Source organism: Rutidosis leptorrhynchoides, chromosome 2, assembly GCF_046630445.1.
Source record: "Rutidosis leptorrhynchoides isolate AG116_Rl617_1_P2 chromosome 2, CSIRO_AGI_Rlap_v1, whole genome shotgun sequence".
Classification (NCBI taxonomy): Eukaryota; Viridiplantae; Streptophyta; class Magnoliopsida; order Asterales; family Asteraceae; genus Rutidosis; species Rutidosis leptorrhynchoides.
Genome location: NC_092334.1, coordinates 568,795,445 through 568,819,070, shown reverse-complemented (window position 1 = coordinate 568,819,070; position 23,626 = coordinate 568,795,445). Strand labels below are relative to the sequence as shown.

Below are 23,626 nucleotides of genomic sequence, written 5' to 3'. Positions count from 1 at the left end.
TCTAATTATCGCACTTTTATTTATTGTTATTTAATCGCACTTTTAATTATCGTACTTTTTAATTATCGCAATTTTATTTTATCGCATTTTTATTATTCGCAATTTCATTATCGTTATTTACTTTACGCTTTAATTTAAAGTCTTGTATTTATTTTACATTAGGTTTTAACTCCGACTAAAGTTTTAAAATCGACAAACCGGTCATTAAACGGTAAAAACCCCCCTTTATAATAATAATATCACTTATATATATATTTGTATTTTTATAAAAGTAAACTAATATAGCGTTGAGCTTTGTTTAAAGATTTCCCTGTGGAACGAACCGGACTTACTAAAAACTACACTACTGTACGATTAGGTACACTGCCTATAAGTGTTGTAGCAAGGTTTAAGTATATCCATTCTATAAATAAATAAATATCTTGTGTAAAATTGTATCGTATTTAATAGTATTTTCTGCTAAAATTTAATAGTATTTTATACCCCTCTGCTTTGACATCACGTTCATAAAATTTTCCCTATATTGGTTGGACATAAGCGAAACGCGGACCGATAAACCAATTTTTTGGAGTACACTCGGTGGTCACCCTATTGTAGAAAAGGCGCTAGGTGGGTTTCTACCCCAACTGTGGTTATAGTGGGTATCATGGATATATGTTACACTAGACCGTTTGAGGAGTTTCTACTCTCAATATTCGCTGTCAACCGCAACACCCTCGTAAACATCAATCCTAGGATTCAATACTTTGAGGTGCACGAAATTATTTTTGGAGATTCATCTCACCTGGATTCGACTATTCTTTACAGTCCACGATTCACGTTTCTTTTTATCCGCACATAAATTTAAGAATATGGATGAATCCTAGATTTCCTCGCTTATTGAACTAGGAAGTTCACTCTCGTTGAAATATCACACCTTTCGTACGTCTTCCTTTCGGATATGTAATGAAAATTTACTTTGAAGACCATGATCCTTGTTATCTCCTTTGAGAGAATTGCCTTAAATATCTATGCCACCGATGTGACTACTCTATATATTTCTTCCTTCATTATTGCAACTATATTTCATTCGTCCCAGTTCGTCCCCTTGGGGAGCTCCTGTTTTGTTTGTTAAGAAGGAAGGTGGTTCATTCCGATGGTGTATTGATTATCGCGAGTTGAACAAGCTTACTGTTAAAAATCGTTACCGTCTTCCGAGAATCGATGATCTATTCGATCAGCTTCAAGGTTCGTCTGTTAAATCTAAGATCGATCTTCGTTTCAGTTATCATCAACTACGTGTTAAAGAAACTGATGTTCCGAAAACCGCTTCCCGCACCCGTTATGATCACTATGAATTCCTTGTTATGCCGTTCGAATTGACAAATACACCTGCTGTCTTCATGGACCTAATGAACCGTGTGTGTAGACCCTATATGGACAAATACGTTATTGTTTTCATCGACGAAATCCTTATTTATTCCAAGAGTGATGAAGAGCACGAAGAACATTTGAAGTCGGTCCTTGATTTGTTGAGGACGGAAGAGTTGTACACTAAGTTCTCTAATTGCACGTTCTGGTTGAAAGAAGTTCAATTCCTTGGACACGTTGTTGGTAAGAAGGGAATTCAAGTTGATCCTGCTAAGAATAAGGCGATTGAGAAGTGGGAAATTCCGAAAACTCCTACTCAGATTCGCCAGTTCCTAGGTTTGGCAGGCTATTATAGAAGGTTCATTCAAGATTTTTCACGAGTAGCGAAACCTCTGACTGATTTAACGCATAAGGGGAAGAAGTATGAGTGGAGGGATGAACAAGAGACTGCTTTTCAAACCCCGAGGAAGAAGTTGACTACCCCTCCGATATTGTCGCTACCTGAGGGTAATGATGATTTTGTCGTCTATTGTGATGCATCGCTTCAGGGCTTTGGTTGTGTTTTGATGCAACGAAAGAAAGTTATTGCGTACGCGTTACATCAGTTGAAGATTCATGAGCAGAATTATACAACCCATGATTTAGAGTTGGGAGCTGTTGTGTTTGCGCTTAAGATTTGGAGACATTATATTTATGGAGTCAAAAGTACAGTGTGTAGTGACCCGAACTTTTCCATGTTTATATATATTAATTGAGATTGATATTTACATGATTAAATGTTTCCAGCATGTTAAGCAATCAAACTTCTTAAGACTTGATTAATTGAAATATGTTTCATATAGACAATTGACCACCCAAGTTGACCGGTGATTCACGAATGTTAAAACTTGTAAAAACTATATGATGACATATATATGGATATATATATATATATATATATAGTTAACATGATACTATGATAAGTAAACATATCATTAAGTATATTAACAATGAACTACATATGTAAAAACAAGACTACTAACTTAATGATTTTTAAACGAGACATATATGTAACGATTATCGTTGTAAAGACATTTAATGTATATATATCATATTAAGAGATATTCATACATGATAATATCATGATAATATAATAATTTAAAATCTCATTTGATATTATAAACATTGGGTTAACAACATTTAACAAGATCGTTAACCTAAAGGTTTCAAAACAACACTTACATGTAACGACTAACGATGACTTAACGACTCAGTTAAAATGTATATACATGTAGTGTTTTAATATGTATTTATACACTTTTGAAAGACTTCAATACACTTATCAAAATACTTCTACTTAACAAAAATGCTTACAATTACATCCTCGTTCAGTTTCATCAACAATCCTACTCGTATGCACCCGTTTTCGTACTCGTACAATACACAGCTTTTAGATGTATGTACTATTGGTATATACACTCCAATGATCAGCTCTTAGCAGCCCATGTGAGTCACCTAACACATGTGGGAACCATCATTTGGCAACTAGCATGAAATATCTCATAAAATTACAAAAATATGAGTAATCATTCATGACTTATTTACATGAAAACAAAATTACATATCCTTTATATCTAATCCATACACCAACGACCAAAAACACCTACAAACACTTTCATTCTTCAATTTTCTTCATCTAATTGATCTCTCTCAAGTTCTATCTTCAAGTTCTAAGTGTTCTTCATATATTCTACAAGTTCTAGTTACATAAAATCAAGAATACTTTCAAGTTTGCTAGCTCACTTCCAATCTTGTAAGGTGATCATCCAACCTCAAGAAATCTTTGTTTCTTACAGTAGATTATCATTCTAATACAAGGTAATAATCATATTCAAACTTTGGTTCAATTTCTATAACTATAACAATCTTATTTCAAGTGATGATCTTACTTGAACTTGTTTTCGTGTCATGATTCTGCTTCAAGAACTTCGAGCCATCCAAGGATCCGTTGAAGCTAGATCCATTTTTCTCTTTTCCAGTAGGTTTATCCAAGGAACTTAAGGTAGTAATGATGTTCATAACATCATTCGATTCATATATATAAAACTATCTTATTCGAAGGTTTAAACTCGTAATCACTAAAACATAGTTTAGTTAATTCTAAACTTGTTCGCAAACAAAAGTTAATCCTTCTAACTTGACTTTTAAAATTAACTAAACACATGTTCTATATCTATATGATATGCTAACTTAATGATTTAAAACCTAGAAACACGAAAAACACCGTAAAACCGGATTTACGCCGTCGTAGTAACACCGCGGGCTGTTTTGGGTTAGTTAATTAAAAACTATGATAAACTTTGATTTAAAAGTTGTAATTCTGAGAAAATGATTTTTATTATGAACATGAAACTATATCCAAAAATTATGGTTAAACTCAAAGTGGAAGTATGTTTTCTAAAATGGTCATCTAGACGTCGTTCTTTCGACTGAAATGACTACCTTTACAAAAACGACTTGTAACGTATTTTTCCGACTATAAACCTATACTTTTCTGTTTAGATTCATAAAATAGAGTTCAATATGAAACCATAGCAATTTGATTCACTCAAAACGGATTTAAAATGAAGAAGTTATGGGTAAAACAAGATTGGATAATTTTTCTCATTTTAGCTACGTGAAAATTGGTAACAAATCTATTCCAACCATAACTTAATCAACTTGTATTGTATATTATGTAATCTTGAGATACCATAGACACGTATACAATGTTTCGACCTATCATGTCGACACATCTATATATATTTCGGAACAACCATAGACACTCTATATGTGAATGTTGGAGTTAGCTATACAGGGTTGAGGTTGATTCCAAAATATATATAGTTTGAGTTGTGATCAATACTGAGATACGTATACACTGGGTCGTGGATTGATTCAAGATAATATTTATCGATTTATTTCTGTACATCTAACTGTGGACAACTAGTTATAGGTTACTAACGAGGACAGCTGACTTAATAAACTTAAAACATCAAAATATATTAAAAGTGTTGTAAATATATTTTGAACATACTTTAATATATATGTATATATTGTTATAGGTTCGTGAATCAACAGTGGCCAAGTCTTACTTCCCGACGAAGTAAAAATCTGTGAAAGTGAGTTATAGTCCCCCTTTTAAAATCTAATATTTTTGGGATGAGAATACATGCAGGTTTTATAAATGATTTACAAAATAGACACAAGTACGTGAAACTACATTCTATGGTTGAATTATCGAAATCGAATATGCCCCTTTTTATTAAGTCTGGTAATCTAAGAATTAGGGAACAGACACCCTAATTGACGCGAATCCTAAAGATAGATCTATTGGGCTTAACAAACCCCATCCAAAGTACCGGATGCTTTAGTACTTCGAAATTTATATCATATCCGAAGGGTGTCCCGGAATGATGGGGATATTCTTATATATGCATCTTGTTAATGTCGGTTACCAGGTGTTCACCATATGAATGATTTTTATCTCTATGTATGGGATGTGTATTGAAATATGAAATCTTGTGGTCTATTATTATGATTTGATATATATAGGTTAAACCTATAACTCACCAACATTTTTGTTGACGTTTTAAGCATGTTTATTCTCAGGTGATTATTAAGAGCTTCCGCTGTCGCATACTTAAATAAGGACAAGATTTGGAGTCCATGCTTGTATGATATTGTGTAAAAACTGCATTCAAGAAACTTATTTTGTTGTAACATATTTGTATTGTAAACCATTATGTAATGGTCGCGTGTAAACAGGATATTTTAGATTATCATTATTTGATAATCTACGTAAAGCTTTTTAAAAACCTTTATCTATGAAATAAAGGTTATGGTTTGTTTTAAAAATGAATGCAGTCTTTGAAAAATGTCTCATATAGAGGTCAAAACCTCGCAACGAAATCAATTAATATGGAACGTTTTTAATCAATAAGAACGGGACATTTCACAGTGTACACTGATCACAAAAGACTTCAACATGTCCTTGATCAAAAACAACTAATTTGAGACAGCGAAGATGGATTGAGTTATTGAACGATTATTATTGTGAACTCCTCTATCATCCGGGAAGGACCAATGTTGCGGCCGATGATTTAAGTCGAAAAGAGAGAGTTAAACCTCATAGGTTTAGAGCCTTGAGTATGACCATTTGAACTAACCTCGCTAGGCATATTCTTGAGGTACAACAAGAAGCCTTGAAGGAGGAGAATTTCGTAACGGGAAGGTCCGAGGCTTGAGTAAACAGTTTGAGGTATGAACCGATGGTACTCGGTATTTTGCGGGACGTCTTTGGGTTTTGAAGTTTGGTGATCTGCGACAACTTGTTTTGGATGAAACTCATAATTCTAGGTACTCTATTCATCCTGGTTCAGGAAAGATGTATCATGATCTTAAGGAGCTGTATTGGTGGCCTAATTTGAAAGCTGATGTGGCTACGTATTTGGCTAAGTGTTTGACATGTGCTAAGGTTAAAGCTGAACATCAAAAACCGTCTGGACTATTGGTGCAACCTGAGATTCCCGAGTGGAAGTGGGAAGGTATTACGATGGATTTTATCACGAAATTACCGAGAATAGTGGGTGGTTCTGTTACCATTTGGGTGATTGTTGACCGACTCACAAAGTCAGCTCATTTCTTGCCGATTTAGGAAACAGATTCGATGGAGAAGCTTACTCATTTGTATTTGAAGGAAATTGTTTCAAGACATGGTGTTCCTGTATCTATTATTTCAGACCGAGACAGTCGATTTACATCGAGGTTTTGGGAATCCTTACAGGGAGCTTTGGGAACGAAATTGAATATGAGCACTACTTATCATCCACAGTCGGATGGTTAGAGTGAAAGGACCATTCAAACGTTAGAAGACATGCTACGAGCATGCGTTATTGATTATGGTAATGGTTGGGATAGATATTTTCCCCTGGCTGAATTTTTCTTATAATAACAGCTATCATGAAAGTATTAAAGCCGCACCGTTTGAAGCCCTGTATGGTAGAAAGTGTGGGTCTCCCATCTGTTGGAACGAGGTTGGGGATGCTCAACTCACAGGCCTAGAGATTATTCATGAGACTATCGAGAAGATTGTACAGATTAAAGAAAGGTTGAAAACCACCAGGAGTCGGCAAAAGAGTTATGCCGATATTAGAAGGAAAGATTTGGAATTTCAAGTTGGTGATCGTGTCATGTTGAAGGTATCACCTTGTATGGGTGTGGTACGTTTTGGTAAGAGGGGAAAGTTGAATCCTTAATTTATTGAACCGTTCAATATTACGGAGAGAATTGGACCCGTGGCTTATTGTTTGAAATTGCCACACGAGCTTAGCGCTGTTCATGACGTTTTTCATGTATCGAATTTGAAGAAGTGTTTGGCCGAGGCCGATGAAACCATTCCTCTGGAGGAACTCCATGTTGATAAGCAACTTCATTTTATTGAGGAACATGTTGAAATTATGGATCGAGAGGTTAACACTCTCAAGCAGAGTAGAATTCCTATTGTCCGAGTTAGATGGAACGCCAGACGCGGTCCCGAGTTCACTTGGGAGCGTGAAGATCAGATGAAGCAGAAGTACCCGCATTTGTTCCCAGATGCTGAGTCAACCCCTGCACCTGCTTAAATTTTGGGACGAAATTTCCGTAACGGGAAGGTACTGTCACGACCCTACTTTTTTCGTTATCTTTTACCGTTAATTATTTAACGACCGTTAAATGTTATTCGTGCCACGTTATTTCTATGACCTATATTATTATTTTTGTAATAATATATTAATTATTATGTGTTATATGAATTTTTGTATTCATATCTTAAATTGTACGTTTCTACGTGTCGCGAATTTCTATCCGGTGAATCTTTTCGATTTTCAAACCAACGGTCGAGCTTTTGGGATTTTTAAGTCCTAATTATTTTAAATATGATATTTTATGTCATATGATTATATATAGTGTTTATATATTTTATCCGTTGTGTAGTTGTTATCTCTCCGAAAAATCAATTGCGTAGTAGCGTTTTCGCGTTTTGGGCTTCGATCGAGCGTTCGGGCTACAAGCAATTAGTCATTTATCAATTTTGGGCGAAAAGGGGGCCCACCCTACCCATGGAAAACCGTACATCCTTTATGGGGGAGGTTTAGTTTTAATTTTTTTTTTTTGATAAATTCCATTTACACATCATTTTATTTCATTCTTATTATTTTCTCTCAAAATTTCCTTTCTTCTTTCTCCTCCCTTTTTTGGCCGCCACTTTTCTCACCATCATCATTTTCAATTGATCATCATCTAGAGCTTGGATCAAGGGGCTTTTAACATCAACGGATTGCTCTTGTTCTCCTCTACACGCTCATACTTTTCATTTCTCGATTTGGGTATAAACACTAACCCTAGCTTTTCAATTTTTTCTTTATTTTTCAGTATTTTGATGTTATATTGATAGTATGATGCTTATATGTTATTGTATTGTTGATTGTATGCGTAGAAATGCTCGATTATATATGTTTTCGGTTTGATTAATTTGGGACAGCAGCTTTTTCATTAATTTCTGATTATGTAACTGTTATAAAAGTGAAATTAAAGTGTCTAGACGAGTTCCTCTCATCAAGACATTAATTTTAGACTTTGGATTCATGTCATTTTGATTCCCGGAGCTCTAGTTATGGTTAAAATGGTGTTTTGTTGGAATTAAAATGTGAAGACGAATTGGTACAGGTATAGTCCAACTTTGTGATTATTTTTGGAGTCTTTAGGGTGTACTAGTGTGTTAGGATTGATGATGTGATGAACTTTCATGTTCGGGTCATCGAAATCCGAGTCACGTATCACCCGTTGCGTCTAAAACACGATTTTGATTGAATTAAAGTTTCAAGTGATGTCTTGGCTGATCACCACGACTTTTGGGCTGTTCTTGGTGTGTTCTTGAGTGTACCGAAGTGTCGGGTGATTTGATTAGGCAGAGATATATGTAAGGCTCGCCGAAAACCGACACCTGGGGCTCAAGATACGACCCGATGAACTTTTGATTTAAAACTTGTGATTAATTATTAAACTTATGATATAAATAATGAATTTCATTATCATTTAATTACTTATGATATAAAACTTAATTATTATAATTTAAGACTTATGATATATATTTATTATATCATTTAATTATTACTTATGATTTAATTAACATTTTAATTAAACTTATGATTAATAATACTTTTATTATTAATGAAAAATACTTATGATAAGTATTAAACTTATATTATAAGATTATTATTATAAGACTTATAATAAAGATTAATTAATTATTTAATTATTATAAGACTTAGTTATTATTTAATTATAATTTAATTATTAAATACTTATGATTTAATAATTATAATTAGAAACTTATGATATGATTAATAATTCATTATTAATTAATAATACTTAGGATATGATTTAAAATTTATTATTAATTAATAATACTTATATTATGACTAATATTTAATTAATTAATTAAATACTTATGTTATATTAATTATATCATTTAAACTTATATTAACTTTAATAATTCATTTTATTTTAATTAAACTTATGTTATGATATAATTAGAGATATTTAACTTTAATAAACATTATAACTTACATTATTATTACAACTTACACTTTTAAAATTAACGTTGACTATGTTTGACCAAGGTTGACTTTTGAGTTGACTTTCGGTTGACTTTGACTTTCAGTTGACTTTTGTTGACTTTCTAAATAAGGAAACTTTCCTAACTTAAAACTTTCTAAAAATAGAAACTTTCTAAATTTGGAAACTTTCCAAAAATAGAAACTTTCCTAAAATAGAAACTTTCCAAAAATAGAAACTTTCCAAAAATAGAAACTTTCCAAAAATGGAAACCTGCTAAAAATAGAAACTTTCTAAAAATAGAAAGTGTGTGTCCGTACGCTGTTCTGATCAAACCGATGCATGTTGAGTATTGTTCTATGACTACTTGCAACATGTACAATAGCTATCATACTAAGACTTGACCTAAGTTAGTTATTTATATCGACCTTCTTTATTTATAGGTCGGCATTGTGATCATTCCTGATCACTTTACTTCATTTGTTGTTCGCATATTTGTGTGGTTACTTCGTTTGCTATTAAGGTGAGTTATAGTCCCATTTTCTATTTTAAATCTTTTGGGATGAGAATACATGCAATTTATTTTATATTTTGGACACAAGTGGAAGTTGGTTTAAATTATTCATTGTGAGTTGAACAAAAATATTTCCTAGTCTGGTAACTGTAATCACTGGTTTCTACTAGTGAACGCGAATCCTACGGATAGATCTATCGGGTTTGACAACCCCATTTCGAGCTAGTCGCGCTAGCAATTTATAATCGGAATGTTTAGTACTTCGTAATTTGTTGTAGATACACTTGTTCAGTGTATATTATTTATTGTGTTTGGCAAGGGTAAATAAATGGTTAAGTGGTTACCAGGTGGCTCACGGTAAATGGAATAATGTTTTTATATGTTTTCTAGCATATAATTTTGTGGTCCAAAAAGGAGTTTTTATGTTTTCAAGCATAAATTTTTACGGTTTAAATTAAATATTGTTTGCAATATTAAACCTATAATTCACTCAACATTTTTGTTGACAGTTACTCGCATGTTTTATTCTCAGGTTTATGATTGATTGCTTCCGCTGTGCTTAGAGAGTCTGCATATTTATGATGGCAGCTTTTGTTAAACAATAACTTGCATTCTCTTTTGATACATTTAATAGTGGATGCTGTTGACTTTGTTTTGGTCAACTTTTGGTTAAGTAATAAAGTATGGTTTTTCTAAACTTACATATTTTGATAGGTTTCCTTTATAGGAAATCATTTTTAAATAAAGAATGCAAGGTTATTTATTAAATTCATATAGAGTTATGATCAAGCTGTGGGACCAAGATAACGATGGTCGTCAAGTGTACTTTGATGGGTCGTTTCACATCACGCCAATCCTCAAAAATGATGTACGAAAGATTCCAGCGGACCTGCCACCGAACCAGATTCCACTGATTCGAGCACCCTATGGTTCGAGGTATATCATTGTAACTTTAAACCTTTAGTTATTGTAACTATATTAATTTGTATGTGTTATTCATATGTAGGTGGCATGGTAAACGGACAATCAAAAATACGTCAGCACATGTATTGTCTACGTATCGCTCCCTACTTACGGCGTTAACGCCTAGACAGGTAACATTTATTTGGTGTGAAACTATAGATGCTATGTTAAAGTCAAAACATTTTTTAAGTATTATAATATGTTGATGCAGTTTATATGGCAACCCTATGATGATTTGTTTTTCGCCCGACTACCCCGGCAGTGCACAGCTGACAGACCCTTATGGTCATACTGTGGCACTATTATATTCTGGGCTACTATTGAGACATATCTACCGGATCAGGTCTGCAGGTAGTTTGGATGGGGTCAGCCTATTCCAAGTGTTGAACACTTGCTTCCCGCTCAGACGCATCATTATTTACACAAGATAAACCTCTGCATAAAAAGAAGTGCTGATATGAGGGCTATTGCCCCCCACGTCAAGTACATCGGACAATGGAATGACCGAGCCAACTGTTTATTTGTTGGTAGGGATGGTGGGGGTGTGAGTAGGGATTACTATGACTGGTACAAGGCTCGTACAGTTGTGCACATTGCAGATCCCGGAATCGATGAGGGCACCAACATATATCCTAATTGGGCAGGGACTACTAACATATATGTAAGTGTTGGTTGAATGTTGGTTAATGAACTAAACAACAAAATTAAGTATGGTGATTAACCAAAGAATAGGTTTTGATGATGACACATACATATGCATAAGTGATGACTGACATCTTAACATAAAACACGCAAGGTCACTAATCCATACTTTATCTTGCAAATGGCCAAGTCAAACATAGCTTAAAGAATGGAATTAAAGATCAGTAAAATACACGGTCAAGGTACGATCGACCTTATACCCAGTCGTAGAACCCCAAACTAAATTACAACGCAGTTTTATGAAAATAAGTTGAACGGTCGCCACCACGGTCAACCGCAGTTTTCTCTGTCACCAATTTTGTTCAAATTAAGTTTGACTAGTTCCCGACATTTATAATTCATGAAACCTTTCTCAACATGCTTAGAATAGATGCCCTCTCCATACTCAATCGAGTTTTGGTCATAAAAACACTAATCGTGGTTAATTACACCTAATGACGTCTTAATGACAAATTAACCAAAATTAGGCATAACACATAAGTTTTAAACAGTAACTTGTGATCTTAAATCTTATCTAGACATCTTTAGTATGATCATCAAGTACCAACACACTTAAGCCAATATCAGTAGAACAATAATTATTATTAAAAATGACTTGGTGATTAATTAAGGCTAAATGAAGAACAATGCTTTCAAGTGTAACTAGTAAAGACTTGTAATCCTAAAATACACTTAGATACATTTAGGATGGTTACCAAGTCCCAACTAGAGATTTCTCTTCCCTTGTGCATGTGTTGGACATTAATGTATGCTTACACATTAATCATGCAATATGTTATATTGCAAGTAAGCTTGCTAAAAGCTTAAATTATAAGTTGTGCAAATATTTATATGATTGATCTTAGTGTAACTATCTCTTGCTATGTGTGAGTATTATTTGCTACTTACTAATATGTTTAATACTCATAAATTTTTCGACTTGATTAATATGCTTGCTATGTGCTTACTAGTTAGGATTCAAGTAACTAGCCTACTCCAATAAATTAAGTGTAAAATGGTTCACAATGAAATTATGGTCAATTGTCTATTTGGTCTTGTCTAAGTAACTGATGTTAAAGCTAAGGGGTATAAAATACTATTAAATTTTAGCAGGAAATACTATTAAATACGATACAATTTTACACAAGATATTTATTTATTTATAGAATGGATATACTTAAACCTTGCTACAACACTTATAGGCAGTGTACCTAATCGTACAGTAGTGTAGTTTTTTGTAAGTCCGGTTCGTTCCATAGGGAAAATCTTTAAACAAAGCTTAACGCTATATTAGTTTACTTTTATAAAAATACAAATATATATATAAGTAATATTATTATTATAAAGGGGGTTTTTACCGTTTAATGACCGGTTTGTCGATTTTAAAACTTTAGTCGCAGTTAAAACCAAATGTAAAATATTAAATAAATAAAAGACTTAATTTAAAGCGTAAAGTAAATAACGATAATGAAATTGCGAATAATAAAAGTGCGATAAAATAAACTTGCGATAATTAAAAAGTACGATAATTAAAAGTGCAATTAAATACAATAACAATAAATAAAAATGCAATAATTAGAAGTGCAATTAAATATAAAATAAAGGAAATTAAATATGAAATAAAAGAATTATGTTTATTTAAACTTCCGTAATCATGATGTTTGACGTGTTGATTTTAGTTTTATGCCCATGGGTTAATTGTCCTTTGTCCTGGATTATTTAATATGTCCATACGGATTTGTCCATAATAGTCCATCAGTCATAAATATAAAGAGCGAAAGCCTTCGTCGAATTATTCTTATTCCCGAAGTCAAATATTTCAACTAATTGGGGATTCGAATTGTAACAAGGTTTTAATACTTTGTTTAATGAATACACCAGGTTATCGACTGCGTGTAAACCAAAGTTTTACTACTTTGTTAACAATTACACCAATTACCCTTGAATGTAATTCACCCCTGTTTCAACAAGTCTATTAACTATTAATCCAGTTCCGTGTCCGGTAAAATGAATAATTATTGGTATTTATAGATATCCCGCCCACCGTACCCAGTCAAGCGTATGAGGTTATATATAAATACGTCGAATTATAAGTTTGTATATTAAATTAACAAGGTATTGTTTAGTTAATATAAAACCCATTAATAGCCCATAGTCTAATTTCCACAAGTGTCGTTCTTTTATCCAAACCCCAATTATGGTACAAGGCCCAATTACCCAATTTTAGTAATTAGCCCAACATCATGATTACTTCGGATTAAATAAGCATAGTAATAACTTAGCTACAAGACATTAAATTAAAAAGGTTGAACATAACTTACAATGATTAAAAATAGCGTAGCGTTACACGGACAGAATTTCGACTTACACCCTTACAACATTCGCTAACATACCCTTATTATTAGGATTAAAATTAAAATTAAAATTAAAATATAAATTATAAATATAAATATTACGTATAGATATAGAGAGATTGATATATTTTATATATATTTTTACGATCAGAATGCGCGAGCTTTATAGGCAGTTTCAACATTTGGGGCTTCGCGACTCGCGGCCCTTTTCTTCTTCAAACTCCGCAAGTCGCGGAGATCGTATTTCCAGCCCGCACATCTTTGTCTTTTAATCTGCCGACGGAATTTAATATATAAATATAATATAAATATATAATTTATATAATTAATTATATATTATATTATATTTATATACATAATTAATTTATAACTTTCGGTCCGTTGCGTCGAGCGTTGAGAGTTGACTCTGGTCCCGGTTCCGGATTTTCGAACGTCCTTGCGTACAATTTAATATCTTGTACTTTGCGTTTTGAATCTTGTACTCTTGTAATTTCGAGACGTTTCTTATCAATAATTGGAACCTCTTTGATTGTATTTTGTACTTTTGAGCTTTTTGGTCGTTTGCTTCTTCAATTCGCCGAATCTGTCTTTTGTCTTTACCTTTTAATATTTAAACGAATATCACTTGTAAATAGAACAATTGCAACTAAAAGCTTGTCTTTCTTGGGGAATAATGCTATGAAATGTATGTTCGTTTTTAGCATTATCAAATATTTCCACACTTGAGCGTTGCTTGTCCTCAAGCTATATAGTCTTGAAATACTAGAATCACTTCTTTATTCTTCTCACTTTGTACATCAGTGATTTCTATACGGCGGTATAAACAATGGTAGTAACGATATGGTTTACAGTCCCACATGACTATAAAAATTTAGATCCATTAAGGAAATTGGATCTTTATGAAAACATTTGATCTTTTGAAAATTAAATCTAGTTTTTACCCTAGATAAGTTTTTCGGAATAACCCTTCACCGGTGTTTGCAAATTCTTTTTGTGGGTTTGGTGGTTTTCAGATTTGAAAATTTTAGCTCAAAACTTGTGGTTTTGTGTTACCCACTTGCTAACCTTGTATTTGGAAAGCAACACGTCCAGTTTACTTGTCCCGTATATTACCTTTCGGTAAACTACCGTCCGGTTGTAAAGGAAAGCATTGAACAAGCAACTGTTAAGGCAATGTCCCCTGACATGCTTTTAATTATGGTCTATAACGTGTCGGACGCAATTACTATCCTTGGTAGGAGAAATAGTAAAGCTCACCCTTATGATTTTTCGGTCTGGCACAAGGTCCTGTCTTCAACCATGCTATGCAACCACCGTTCTTACGGTTGACACCCGATTTGGTTCAGGTGACCTAATGAATTCCAGGTGAATTCCTAGGATTTTACGTTCAATGGTAATGAACGCATTGAAAATGGGTTTTCAGAAAACAAATCGGTTTATAATTTGATCAAAATATTTTCTCGTTCAAGCTCGAGTTTAGATATCATTGAATTCCATGAGTTTGAATTCTCAATCTTTAAGGTCAATCTCTAGGATTGAGTAATATCAGGCTTAAAAGCTGATTTTTAATCTTTAAGGAGATTATCCTTTCTGGGGATCTGATTTATTAGTCTTATCAAGCTAATTTGCACGGTGCCCCCCATTGTACGAGATAAATCCTTCTCATGGTTAGGATAAATCTGACCACTTGGCGACCCTGTTTTATGCTGAGGTCCGTGGATTTTCTGCTGATTTTAGTGATGACTTTTCTAGATTTTTCGTCAACCTACAGCTGGTCTGGACGACAACTTCCTGACCTAAATCAAGAAGCGCGTTTCTTTTTCGAAAGACTTTACTTCCTTTTAATGATGGAATTGATTCATCATGTAGATCCATCTCTTCTTTTCTTTCATCGGGTAAAACAGTTTAGTTTAGTCCAAAGCAAAAGTATTTTCAGTTATTTGTTACAGAAATATGTGACATATGTTTAAGATAACTTGGTAATTTTTCCCACACTTGGCTTTTATTTTCTTTTTTATTGTCCTTTATTCCATTTTAAATGAATTCTAATATTTTGGTTTGTTTCTCAATTTATGTCCTTTCCAAGGTAACAATAATTTCGGTGTTAACACCTAGTTTTATCGTTCATAAATATGTATAAACATGATTTTGAGTTCATTTAATTGAAAATTTTGAAAATTTTTACTAGAATTGGGTAGTCATTATATAAGACTAGGGCTGTTCTTTATTATCAGAGAGCACTAGGTTCTAATACAACTACTGCTTTACTAGTATTTTTAATGGTAACCAAGTGTTTAAGATAAAAATTTTAAAAATCCGAAAGAATTTAACCCCTTCCCACACTTAAGATCTTGCAATGCCCTCATTTGCAAGAAATCAGTAACAATTTAAATTATTGAGGGTGATTTGTGTGAAAATGATTAAATTTTACCAAAGTTTCCAAACATATTGGCGTTTGTTTGCTGAATGATAAATGGTGCATATCATTTGTTCATTCCGTCTTGTTGTTATATCACATTTATTTTGCATCTTGTCGTCAAAATTAGTTGCTTTTGCTGAACTTAATGCCAGTCTTTGAAAATGCGTTGTTTTACCCTGTTGTGTACATAAGATAAACTGCAAACATATATACATATTTTTGAAGTTTGATATATTACCCCACATTCAAAAATTATTAAAATCTAATAAAAAAAGTTAGAAAATTATAAAGACTATTACAATATTAACATAAGTATTAAATGTATCAACATTACAAATTATAAAATAAATAAAACTAAGTAGACTAGGGATGATACTGATACCAGTAGGGGTTCCATGCATAACCATAGGTGTTATAAAATGCTTCGGCTGGGTTATACGTAGGATACGGTGGTTGAATCTCTATAGACCAGGAAGGGAATATGGGCGATGGAGTAGGAATATAGTTTCTACCTATATGTTGGCAATAAGCTATGATTTGGTTTTGATGAACTTGCCAATCTTCAAATGCTCTATGTCTAGCATTTTCATACTCTTGTGAAGCTATAAACCTTTGCATTTCTGCCATTTCATTTCCCCCTCCTACATTACCTTGCTGTTGGTTTCTCTCAACCTGTGGATGTCTACCATGGTATTGTACTGCAGCGTTATTTCGCCTCTTCAAAACCTTCGCACCATGGTATACATTTAAACCTATTGTATCGCGGGGTTCTGGTTCTTCGACTAATAATCCCCCCCGACTTATATCCACACCGAGATATTCAGCAATTAAAGTAATAAATATACCACCTCCTATTATGCTATGCGGTCTCATCCCCCTAACCATAGCTGATAAATAATAATCCACACAATAAGGTATACTTACAGCGCTTTGTGGGTCTCGAATACACATGTGGTAAAACAAATCCTGTTCATTTACCTTTTCCTAGTTCTTACCTCGTTGTGTAATCGAATTGGCTAAAAACCTATGAATTACTCTTAATTCAGCTCTATCTATATCCAAATAAGAGTAATTTCCCCCTTTAAATCGGTGATGGCTAGTCATTTGACTCCATACACCATGCGTATCAAAATTTTCGTCAATCTTTCTACCATTTAGTATCAACCCTCTACAATCGGCAGATGCTAACTCCTCAGGCGTATATATACGTAAAGCCTGAGCCATGTCTAGTAAAGACATGTGGCGCATCGAACCTCCTAACAAAAATCTAATAAAATATCGATCGGTTAAACTAGCTACCCGATCATTTAATTCTATACTACACAACAATTCTTCACACCATACTTTATATACAGGTCTACACATGTTGAATAACTGTACCCAATCGTTAAAAGTAGAATTACCATACCTCTGTGTAAGTAATTCCCTAATTGGCCCGGCCAATTCTACAGCTTCTAATGGTCCCCATTCTATGACCCTAGGTACTTCAACAGCTTTAGAATGAAGAGTATGCAAACCCCTTTGGTATTTTGGATAATCTATCCAAAGTCTGTCAAATCTCAGGTTCGGGTGCAAATCTTCCAAGTGCATATCAGAAAATGTCATGACTGGATGAGGTATATCTTGTTTGTAGTAGTTATCCACCTCCTGTTGTTCCGTATTCTCAGTAGGAGCATTGCGAGCTTGGGATGAAGATTCACCCCTTTCAGTCTGCAAAACACATCAAACACAATTTTTGTGCATCCAAATATGCATTAGTGTCAGCAAAATCATCAATCAAAATAATTACAATAACATGTCCAATTTATATCAAACTTATGCTCATTTTCATATTTTTATCAAATATACACTTTTTCAAATAAGCATATACGAAAATGTTCACCAAGTTCATAAGCATTCAACTCAAATAACATGTCAAAATAATCATTACTAGCAATTAAACAAGTTTCAAATGGCATTATCTCTCAAAAATCAAGTTCATGAATTTTAGACTTGAAAAAGTCCACTTTAATTCTCAAAATCATGTTTAGGCTCAAAGTTTGGATCATTTAACTACCTAAACATGTTACACTACTTAATTTAGCAACAATTCATGACAAAAATCGGCCATAACCTGTTTATATCAAAAAGCCCTAAATTTGCTCAAGAACACAAACCCTATATTACTCAAAATTTGAAGTTTAAGGTATCTAATCATATTAAATAGCATCAATCTAGGTTATACAAGCATAATACATAAGCAATTTAAACATAATTACACTAAAAAGCATCAAAATCAAATTGGGTATAAAATTGCTCAAGAACACTAATTTTCGGATTAAATGGTGTTTAGGTGTAGAAATTTACCGTTTTTCTTGAGTAATTCCTTGATAGCATCCTTCTCAACATGATTTTAGTAAAAGATTTGATGATTAACGGTCAAAAATTGCGAATTTGGTGTGTGTTTTTCGGGTTTTTTCGGGTTATTTTCGCAGTATTTTTGTTTTTGTAGTGTGTGGACTGAGCTGATTACGTTTTTATTTTTTTCTGGGTTTTGGTCCCTCCGCGAGTCGCGGTGTTTGACCCTTCAAACTCCGCGAGTCGCGGAGTTTGTATTTTTTTTTATATATATATCTTATACTAATTAAAACAATTAAGTAATTAATTTAAAATTTTGTTTCCCTTGTTATTTAGGACGAGGTCGTTTCGGATCGATGTCCTAGTCCGTCCCTCGACAAAATTTTAAAATTTGTCTTTTTGTAGCGATTGAGTTAAAAGCTAAGATTTTTGGTTTTTTTTTAATGTTTTTGGCATACTTTAATTCAATAAGATTAAAAATAATGATAATAAAAGTTCTCTTCCCTCACTCGGGTAAAGCAATTTCGGTTCAATGACCTAGTCTTCAACTTACGACATATTTTAAAAATCATATTTTTAACTTAGCGAAATAAAGTAAATTTTTGTTTTTAAATTCACACAACTTAAATATAAAATTCAAAATTAATATTAAAAATTCACACCAAACTTAAAATTTAAAATTCATAAAAATAAAATTCATATTTTAAAAATTAAAAATTCACACCAAACTTAATTTAAAAATTCATATTATAAATTCATACCAAACTTATATTAATTTTTTCAAATATTTACAATTTTAAATATATTGATTTTACAAAGTTTACAATATTAACTTAAGATTTATATATTAATTTTAAAAACATGGTAAAAATAAAATTAAAAATCTTTTTGGCTTTTATCCCACTTTAATCAATTAAATATTATCAAAAATATGCGTCCCTCTTTTCGGTAAAGTAATTTCGGTTCCAAGACCTAATTTAACTCATGACGAATTTTTGAAATATTTTGGGTTGATTGATTAAAGTTATTTATACCTTAAGAATAAACGTTAAATTTCGCAGTGATGTAATAAATTTTTGAATGATATCAATAATTTCGGTCGCCAAACCTAATTTTATTCAATACCAATTTAATACTTTTTAGCGAACAAATTAGCGTTTATTATCAAAAGGTTAAAAATAAAAATAAAAAATGTACAGACTTACCTGTGAGATAGTATTCTTAGTTATACGATCTATCCCATTCATAAGATAGTCGGTTTAATTGGTTTTCCATGGCTACATAGGCGTAACCTCGAGCATTCAGTGTTTTTTCTTCTAAACATATGAACGGTCCGTCTCTGCATAAAGTAACAAATTCGGTATTTGAATAGGTTTGATTATTTGAACATTTACCTCCATGTGACCATTTTCCGCATTTGTGACATCTTTCTAGGTGTCGTGCTCTTCTTTTCACTGCGGATTTTGATTTTCCTTTACCAAATTGTAACTTATTATCTTCGCATCTGGATTCTTTTCTTACTCCGTCCAATCTTTCTCTGATTACTGATACTATTTCACTCGGAAGTGTGTCATTATTACGTTTAGTGATCAAAGCGTGTAGCATTAGACCATGGTTTAGTTCACAGGCAGTCTTCATTTCGTAAAAACCTAAAAAAAAATAAAAATTCAGAATGGGGGGAGAAGACTAGTTCTTTAGGGTCTGCTAGGGAAAGACCATTCGGGTTCCATTTTCGAGAACTACACAAAAACAGAAAATCTAACTCTAACATAAATACATATTATCCTTTAAAGACTTGATTCTCCCCACACTTAGTTAGCTGTGGTATCGAAATTGTGATTAACTTCGTTGTCAACTTCCATCGGACTATCTATGTAGTGTTTAACTCTGTGACCATTAACTTTAAATTCAATCCCATTTGAATTTATTAATTCTATCGTTCCGTATGGGAAAACTTTTTTGACTATGAATGGTCCACACCATCGTGATTTCAATTTTCCAGGAAATAGCTTGAATCGTGAATTGAAAAGAAGAACTCTGTCTCCTTCTTTAAATTCTTTTAAAGTTCTGATTCTTTTATCATGCCATTTCTTCATTCTTTCTTTATAGATTAACAAATTTTCGTATGCTTCATGTCTTAATTCTTCTAATTCGTTTAGTTGACTTAACCGTAGACGTCCAGCTTCATGTATATCAAGATTACATGTCTTCAAAGCCCAAAATGATTTGTGTTCATTTTCTACTGGAAGATGACATGCTTTTCCATAAACAAGTCTAAAAGGTGTGGTTCCAATTGGAGTTTTGTAGGCTGTTCTAAAAGCCCAGAGTGCATCCTCCAATTTAATGGACCATTCCTTCGGATTTGATCCTACAGTTTTCTCTAGAATACGTTTTAAAGCTCGGTTGGTATTTTCAACTTGTCCACTTGTTTGTGGATGATATGCGGTGGAGATTTTATGAGTTACTCCATATCTTTTGAGAACTTTCTCAAGTTGATTATTACAGAAATGAGTACCCCGATCACTTATTAAAGCTTTCGGTGTTCCAAACTTGCAAAAAGACGTTTTAAAAAGTTGACTACAACTCGTGCATCGTTAGTTGGGAGAGCTTGTGCTTCTGCCCATTTAGATACATAATCAATGGCTACGAGAATATATAGATTATTATGAGATTTTGGAAATGGACCCATAAAGTCAATACCCCAAATGTCAAATACTTCACATACTTGAATGACATTTTGTGGCATTTCATCACGTTGACTTATTTTTCCGGCCCTTTGACAAGCATCACAGGATTTGCAAAGAAGGTGTGCGTCTTTGTAAATTGTAGGCCAATAGAAGCCAGCATCGTAAACTTTTCTTGATGTTAGTTGAGGCCCATAATGCCCTCCTGTTGGTCCTGTGTGACAATGGTTTAAAATTTTACTAGCTTCATCTCCAAATACACATCGGCGTATTATTCCATCTGGACAACTTTTAAACAGATGTGGATCTTCCCAAAAATAGTGTTTTATATCACTAAAGAATTTCTTTCGTTTTTGGTACGATAATCCTTTTTCAAGGAATCCACAAACTAAGTAGTTTGCATAGTCTGCAAACCATGGAATTTCATTATAATCTATCTTCAATAGATATTCATCAGGAAAGTTATCTTGTATGGCCGATTCATTTAGAACTTCTAATTCGGGATTTTCAAGACGAGAAAGATGATCAGCGGCGAGATTTTCTGCTCCTCTTTTATCTCGGATTTCAATATCGAATTCTTGTAAGAGTAAGATCCAATGGATTAATCTTGGTTTAGCATCTTGTTTTGAAAATAGGTATCTAAGAGCAGAATGGTCGGTATAGACCACCGTTTTAGCTAGAACGAGATATGATCGAAATTTGTCAAAAGCAAAGACAATAGCAAGGAGTTCTTTTTCAGTAGTTGTATAGTTCGTTTGTGCTCCTTGTAACGTCTTACTAGCATAATATATAGGTTGAAATCGTTTTTCAATCCTTTGTCCTAAAACGGCTCCCATTGCAAAATCACTTGCATCGCACATTAGTTCAAACGGTAGATTCCAATTTGGTGTTATCATGATCGGCGCATTAGTGAGTTTCTCTTTAAGAATATTAAAAGATTTGATACATTCATCTGAAAAGATGAATGGAGCATCCTTTTCTAGGAGTTTATTCATAGGAGTGGCAATTTTAGAAAAATCTTTTATGAAACGTCGGTAAAAACCGGCATGCCCTAGAAAACTCCTAACTCCTCTAACATTGGTTGGATGTGGAAGTTTAGCAATTACATCTACTTTAGCTCTATCCACTTCAATTCCTTCTTTTGAAATTTTATGTCCAAGAACGATGCCTTCTTTAACCATGAAATGGCATTTCTCCCAATTAAGAACTAGATTTGATTGTTCGCATCTAATAAGCATTCGTTCCAGATTAACTAGACATGATTCAAATGTATCACCGAAGACTGAAAAGTCATCCATGAAAACTTCCATGCATTCTTCTATCATGTCGTGAAAAATCGCCATCATACACCTTTGAAAGGTTGCAGGGGCATTGCAAAGTCCAAATGGCATGCGTTTGTAAGCAAAAGTACCATAAGGGCACGTGAATGTGGTTTTCTCTTGATCTTCGGGTGCTATTGGAATCTGAAAATATTCGGAAAATCCATCAAGAAAACAATAATAACTATTTCCGGCTAATCTTTCCAACATTTGATCAATGAAAGGTAAGGGAAAGTGATCTTTTCTGGTGGCGTCATTTAATTTTCTATAATCAATACACACACGCTGTAACATCCCGCCTTTTTCCATTTACTTTTCCGTTATACTAATTTAAACTCCGTTATATGTTTATAACATCTCCCGTTAATACGCGTTTTAAAATATTCCGTTTAGGTATTTTCCGCACCCGACTACAAACTCGAGGGACTAAAATTGACACGGGGCAAACTAGTTGACTAGGTCAACTAGTCCACCCCAATCACCACCATTCAACCATCTCCCTCTCTCTCTCTTTCTCTCTAGCAAGAACACACACACATTTACCAAATTCATTCAATCATCATCTAAATTCGACCTAGGAGGCTTACAACAAAATAAATTACATATTCGTGATCCTCTCTTCATCCTCTTCATTTTGGTACCAACTTCATCTCGTTTGGGTAACATTTCTAAAACACTAGTTTTCTTTAAATTTGTGTTCTTGACTTAAAAGTATGTTAATTAGTGTCTATGACTCATTGTGATGTCGTGTATGTAATTTGTATGCTCGATTTGTTGTTTTTGGTGTAACTAGTTCATTATGAAAATTACTTGCTAAATCCTTGATTTTGGATGATCAAATGTTATTAGATTGTTAATGTGCATGTTTTAAAAGTGTTACTAGTATCATTAGCTTCATTTTGATGTATAGATTGATTAAAGAAACTTCATAAACGCGATTATTGATTTTGTGAACTTTTGGTTAGGGTTTGATAGCTTTAAAATGAACTTTTAATGCGTTGAATGCTTGTTAATGTTATTGATAAGTGTTTAGTTGTATTACATGTTTCATTACCTTCAAAATGGCATATCATACATGTAAATTGGATTCCCGGAACTTGAAATGCATCTTGATGAACTTGAAACTTTGATTTTGGACGTTTAACGAACATTCGACGAGGTTATTGTTGTCTTAAATGATAAATTTGATTTAGTTAATGTATCTAGTTGTGTTCCTTGTCGAAAGAGCTTTCCGGTGATATAAAATACATGTTCTAATTGTTTGCGGATCATAAGTTATGATTATTTGAAGTTTGGGTCGTGCACTTGTGTAATTCAGCAAACAGGACCTGTAAGCCATTTGGGACGCCGTCCCACCCTCTTGGACGCCGTCCCACTCTCCATATCAG

General features: G+C 33.3%; 1 protein-coding gene across 1 annotated transcript in view; it reads left to right on the top strand.

Annotated features, from left to right (window-relative positions):
* LOC139889804 (serine/threonine-protein phosphatase 7 long form homolog) overlaps window positions 1–11,120 on the top strand; it is a 33,319-nt gene extending 22,199 nt beyond the window's left edge. The window contains exons 3-5 of the mRNA XM_071872732.1: window positions 10,488–10,575; window positions 10,656–10,787; window positions 10,851–11,120. Coding sequence (XP_071728833.1) covers window positions 10,488–10,575; window positions 10,656–10,787; window positions 10,851–11,120 — 490 coding nt within the window. The remainder of the gene's footprint in view (window positions 1–10,487; window positions 10,576–10,655; window positions 10,788–10,850) is intronic.
* Window positions 11,121–23,626: the final 12,506 nt, after the last annotated feature.